The 6,517-nt window shown below is 39.0% G+C and overlaps 1 protein-coding gene across 1 annotated transcript in view; it reads right to left on the reverse strand.

The window, feature by feature from the left end:
* The window catches only part of LOC104985997 (prostaglandin F synthase 2), a 19,911-nt gene extending 14,323 nt beyond the window's left edge, over window positions 1-5,588 (reverse strand). Inside the window, exons 1-2 of the mRNA XM_010836397.1 lie at window positions 5,432-5,588; window positions 1,504-1,671 (exon numbers count right to left, since the gene is read on the reverse strand). Of these exons, the coding sequence (XP_010834699.1) occupies window positions 1,504-1,671; window positions 5,432-5,515 (252 nt within the window). The 5' untranslated portion in view covers window positions 5,516-5,588. The remainder of the gene's footprint in view (window positions 1-1,503; window positions 1,672-5,431) is intronic.
* Window positions 5,589-6,517: the final 929 nt, after the last annotated feature.

Below are 6,517 nucleotides of genomic sequence, written 5' to 3' on the forward strand. Positions count from 1 at the left end.
ATGTCTGTCTCTAGGTGAGTTATCACACTATTGTGATTATCTTGGTCGTGAAGATCTTTTTTATACAGTTCTTCTGTGTATTCTTGCCACCTTTCCTTAATATCTTCTGCTTCTGTTTGGTCCATGCCATTTCTGTCCTTTATCGAGCCCATCTTTGCATGAAATGTTCCCTTGGTATCTCTAATTTTCTTGAAGAGATCTCTAGTCTTCCCATTCTGTTGTTTTCATCTATTTCTTTGTGTTAATCACTGAGGAAGTCTTTCTTATCTCTACTTGCTATTCTTTGGAACTCTGCATTCAGATGCTTATATATTTCCTTTTCTCCTTTGCTTTTTGCTTCTCTTCTTTTCACAGCTATTATTTGTAAGGCCTCCTCAGACAGCCATTTTGCTTTTTTGCATTTCTTTTCCATGTGGATGGTCTTGATCCCTGTCTGCTGTACAATGTCATGAACCTCTGTCCATAATTCATCAGGCACTCTATCTATCAGATCTAGTCTCTTAAATCTATTTCTCACTTCCACTGTATAATCATATGCGATCTGATTTAGGTCATACCTGAATGGTCTATTGGTTTTCCCTACTTTCTTCAATTTAAGTCTGAATTTGGCAGTAAGGAGTTAATGATCTGAGCCATAGTCAGCTCCAGATCTTGTTTCTGCTGACTGTATAGAGCTTCTCCATCTTGGCTGCAAAGAATATAATCAATATGATTTCCGTGTTGACTATCTGGTGATGTCCATGTGTAGAGTCTTCTCTTGTGTTGTTGAAAGTGGGTGTTTGCTATGACCAGTGTGTTCTCTTGGCAAAGCTCTATTAACCTTTGCCCTGCTTCATTCTGTATTCCAAGGCCAAGTTAGTCTGTTACCCCAGGTGTTTCTTGACTTCCTACTTTTGCATTCCAGTCCCCTATAATGAAAAGGACATCTTTTTTTGTGTGTGTTAGTTCTAAAAGTTCTTGTAAGTCTTCATGGAACTGTTCAACTTCAGCTTCTTCAGCGTTACTGGTTGGGGCACAGGCTTGGATTACTGTGATACTGAATGGTTTGCCTTGGAAAAGAACAGAGATCATTCTGTCGTTTTTGAGATTGCATCCAAGTACTGCATTTCAGACTCTTTTGTTGACCATGATGGCTACTGCATTTCTTCTAAGGGATTCCTGCCCACAGTAGTAGATATAATGGTCATCTGAGTTAAATTCACCCATTCCAGTGAATGGGTTTGATTCATTAGCCCATACTAAATCACACTGCTCTGTTACGTTCAGAGAAGTAAAGTGACTTTAAATTAAAATTAAAATTTGAACACAGCAATGATGAAATAGTTATAATCACTCTCTCTTTTGGGAGGGGGAAGAGAAGAGGATACTAGATTTAAGATGTAAATATGTGCAAAAAAATCTATATCAGTAGACAACATTCACCTAACTACGGATCCTATTACCTAATTGTCACCTTCACACAATCACTTGCACATATGTGCACACACACACCACACACAGCACCTTTGAAGTGTAGAATATGTCTTCTCTCTTCACAGTGCCATCTGCAATCTTGCTTCGAATGGCCTGGCCAACCTGCTCCTCATTTTGATACAAATGAGCACTGTCCACATGGCGGAACCCAACCTCTATAGCAAATTTGGTGGCCTCCAGGGCTTCACTCTTAGGAACCTACATGAGTAACAAAGGTAGAAATTGAATATCCACATGATTAAGAGATTGCTAAGGCACGAGACTGATCATCCCAAGAACCAACTTTTCTTCATGCATTTGGTTCATTCTGCAAGTGTGTGGTGATAAACCCATGCCAGTTTCCCTGAATATTCCTGGTCAGTGATTAAATGGACACCCAGGAACCCTTCGATTCCAGGTGACCAGTGGTTGATCACAGGCATCAGAGGACCCAAGCTGCCTCCAGTTTCAGTGATTTGCTGATACAATCCAATGGACTCAAAATAAAGTTGTAATCATGTATACAAATTATACTGTGAGATGTCTGAGGAAAAATCAACTAAAGTATGAGGGCATGGTAAAAGCATCAAAGGGCTTCCCTTGTGGCTCAGCTGGTAAAGATCCGCCTGCAATGTGGGAGACCTGGGTTCGATCCCTGGGTTGGGAAGATCTCCTAGAGAAGGGGAATGCTACCCACTCCAGTATTCTGGCCTAGAGAACTCCATAGTACATGTCCATGAGGTCACAAAGAGTCAAACACAACTGAGAGACTTTCACTTAAATTCACTTGAAAAGCATCAAGAAACCAGGTGAAAGCTTTTGAGACCTCAGTATACAGGTGAAGCCACACAGAATACATCTAAAACTATCTATTCAGGTTTAAAAAGTGATGTTCTCATATAGCTATCCATTGTAAATGATTACCACAATTAAGCTACCGGAAGATCCATAACCTCACATAGGTTACTTTTGTGTGTGGTGAGAACATTTAAGATTTATTATTATTAACTATAGTCACCATGCTCTACATCAAGTCTCTGGCCTTATGTATCTTATAACTGAAGGTCTGTAGCTTTGATCAACATCTTTCCATTCTTCAGAACCTTGTCCTCAGTTTCTGAGCACTATGTCTCTGCTCTCTGCTTCTTCTTCTTCTTCTTTTTTTTTTTTTCTTGAACTGTGCATTTATTTCAAGTTTAAGATTTTCTTTTATACTTTTACAAAAGCATTAGGTCAGAGGTTTGACATTTTCAGTTCCCCCTCACCCAGATTTATTATCTCCATAAATCACTGTTGCCCTTCAAACAGAGTTCCTGCTTCAGCGATTCTCTCTCTGAATCAGCTTTACCATCTATTATCTACTTCCTCTTATGTGTCCTATAGTTAACTTGTGATTACCTTGTAACTCATGCTACATTCCTTAGTTTATTTCTTATCTTTCTAAATCCTGTTTGCCCCTAACATCCTGAGCTCACTATCTCTTAAAAAGGCTTCTAGCTATAGTATCTCTAAAATTCCTAACCTCTATAAGCTATAGTAAAATATACTAACATTACATTAAAACATTCCTTAAATCTTTAACTTCTAACTATTTTAATTATTTCTAAGCCCTAAATTCAGTAAACTCCTTTGCCATAAACATTTTCCTCACAAATAGGCTTAAGATAGCAATCCCTCCCATGGCCTCAAGCTGCAGCCTATGTGCTCATCCTGGAACACTCTTTTGTAAAAGTCCTTAGACAAATGTCAATGATTAACTTCATGAATTATTCTCTGAGCACAGCTGCAGAAGGCTTTGTGCCTTCTCATGCTCCTCTCAAGAACAATAAGCATTTTAATATTCATTTTCAGTCAACTCAGCCGAGGAGAGGAAAAAACAAGTCAGAATCACAAGGTCTAACTCCTTCACCCCGGGTCCGTACCTGTGGGACAAAGAGAGGGGGTTGGGGCCTCTCTTTTTTTGTCAGTAATGCCTAACATGGCTCCCGACATCTCCCCCTTTTTTATTTTTTAGAGCATAGGTATGACACTCAGTAGATAGAGCAGAAACACTTTGGTTGAGTATTCTGAAAAGACACGGGGCTATTACACAAATCAGAACTAACAGGCATAAGCACATGGCCGTATTAATCATTATTGTAGAAAAGGATCCATGGGAAAGATACCCCTCCATATTTTCAAAGAGGGAATTAGAAAGCCATTGAGAAGAAAAGTCAAACTCCACCTGCTTCATATTCTGAATATCCTGATGTAACTTAGAAATATCAATACTAAAATCTGAATGATTCCAGGTGCCTAAAATATGATCCCTAATGCGTTGCCAAAAGTGCATGGACTCATTCACTTGTAGAGGGGTAACGAACATCCATTTAAATTCAGCATGGCACCTTAGAGACAATTTAATTTTTAAGTTTGTAATTTCTTGCCCCATAAGCAGAATTGCTTCTTCTAAAGCATTGACCTTATCTTCTATTTTCTTATCTATAATTTCCTGCGTAGTAAGAGCTACGGAGACATTTTTGAACAGATGATTGACAAATGAGGCAGTATGCACTTCTTTTGACAGGGCAACAACAGAAACCATAACTGATGCAATTATGGCAATCAAGGCAGTTATTCCCACAACCAGAGCTCCAACGAATCTCTTAGGTCAAGAAATTAAGCCATTAAATTCATATAAAACTTTTAATGCATAATCATCAAACCACTGTCCCTCTAATTTTACAGGAACCATCAAATACGGTGGTTGCTTTACAATCATCATAGCCTTATAATTACTATAATCATTTCCATAAACATAATTTGATATAAAACAATTCACACATTTGACACTCTCTGCTTCTATGAGTCAATTTTTTTAGATTCCACCTATAAAAAGATCATGAAATATTTGTTCTCTATGCCTGGCTTATTTCATTTAATGTTCTCCAGGTTCATCTGTGTGGTTGCAAATGGTGAGATTAACTTTCCTTTTGAGGTTGACTAATACTGCATTTATGTTTCTATAATTCAGAATCTTTTACTTTCAAGGAAGTAGATGCTTGGTCTAACTTTCCTCTGTTGGGTCTCAGTCATGGTTTTCCTTAAGATCACTTGCCTTATGGGATGTATTAAGGAATGAACAAATGAACCTCAGTAATAACCTGGACCCTTCCCTTTCCTCATCACACTTTGCACTACAAGTAAACAAGCCCTATCTTCTATCTGAAAAATGTCTCTGAATATTGTCTTCTGTTTTATAAATTAGAAAAGTGAGACTCAAAGTTTCAGGACCAGTCCCTTGTCACAATTACATGCTCTAAAGACAAGATGGACAGCAAACTTTCTGGCATCAGGTCTAGAGATGTGTCCATTAGCACCTCTTATGCCTGAGTATTGCAGACTATAATAAAAAGAAACTGAATTCCCAAGAATTCAAAGTTGGATATAAGACAATAGCTTATCCCTTCAAATGATACTAAAACTTCCATTAGAAGTTTCCAAGCAGAAACAGAAGTACAAGGCAAAACACAGCTAGTGTGTCTTGCCTGGCATGGAGCAGGCACCTCACAGTAGAAAAGCAATTCTTCCCATTAGTCACCTCATCTTCAGGAAATTTTTTCTCAAATACTTCTCTGGGTCATGTCTTTTTGGAAAGAAGAAAGAGTTCTTTAATTAATGAAATATACAGAGAAACCTGGCCATTGCAATCTCCCTCAAAGCAAAGTAGCTGACAGTCAGTGTCCCTGACAGCCTCACCTCTTCTGATAAGCTGGGAAAGAGACAGAAACTGGAGGGGAATCCAGAGTAATCTGCAGGTGAGCACAGTCTCAGACCCTGATACAGAGTGGAGACTGGATGTTCTCTCCCAGTTAGTGAAACCATGTGATCCTCCCAGGGTCACACAGGAGCTCAGTGCTTGACAACTCAAGTCCCCTTCTACTCATGTCACATCCACTACTATTTATATTATATCTCAACCCCAAACCTCTACTCTTACCTCCTCAGGTGCATAGGTTCCAAATCCCAGGACAGGAATGAAGTGGCCATCATTAAGCTTCACCCTCTGGCTTTTGGGATCCATTGTTTGTTGCTCCTCTGAGTAAGCAGACTCTGATTTTTCTCTTCTGCCTTCAGAGGTTATAAATAACAGGAAGTTAACATGCCAGCTGCACTGTCCAGTGTCAGCAGATACATTGTAGGAGGAGGAGCATGGTTAAACCAATACCTTTGGAGGTAAAAGATTGAAGTCGGTTAACTTGTTTGATGTTTTTTTTTTCTTATCAGTATAACCTTACATATCATATAATGATGAGGTGGGCTAACAGTTATTGACCGTATGTTACATGGAAACTTCCACATAACAATCATTTCATTTTTCTGATTATGAAGCCCAATCTTGATCCAACATCAACTGAAACAATTATCTTGTAGTATTAACACCCACACATATACAAATCACACAGTTTAAAAGTGTTTAATATTAATAAGCATGTTTCAAAATGTAATCCCTTAATAAAGAATCAAAACATCAAATGAAAAGAAATTTGCCTTTTTGTATTTCCCTCCAGCAAATTATTTTTCTTTACAGACCTGAGAAGGGTGAAACCCTGAAAAGGATACTAAAGGCAGGCATTTTGGCAAAGTGCTTAGTGATGTGTGCTGTGCTTAGTTGCTCAGTCATCTCTGACACTTTGCCACCCCATGGACTGTAGTTTGCCAGGCTCCTCTGTCCATGGGATTCTCCAGGCAAGAATACAGGAGTGGGTTGCCATTCCCTTCTCCAGAGGATCTGCCTGACCCAGGGATCAAACCAGGGTCTCCTGCATTGCAGGCAGATTCTCTACTGTATGAGTTACAAGGAAGTCCCCTTCAGGGAAGGCTATGTACTATATATCTATATCTATATCTATATCTATATCTATATGTAGGGCCATGGACAAAGGATTAAGGGTGGAGACATAGACAAAACCATGTATTAATAAAACCCTGGGTAGAACTGGGGTGTGGTTTTGGGGAAGTCAAGGCTATGGTTTTTCCTGTGGTCATGTATGGATGTGAGAGTTGGACTGTGAAGAAGGCTGAG

The sequence above is a fragment of the Bison bison genome, unplaced genomic scaffold (assembly GCF_000754665.1).
Source record: "Bison bison bison isolate TAMUID 2011002044 unplaced genomic scaffold, Bison_UMD1.0 scf7180017864063, whole genome shotgun sequence".
NCBI classification, from domain to species: Eukaryota; Metazoa; Chordata; class Mammalia; order Artiodactyla; family Bovidae; genus Bison; species Bison bison.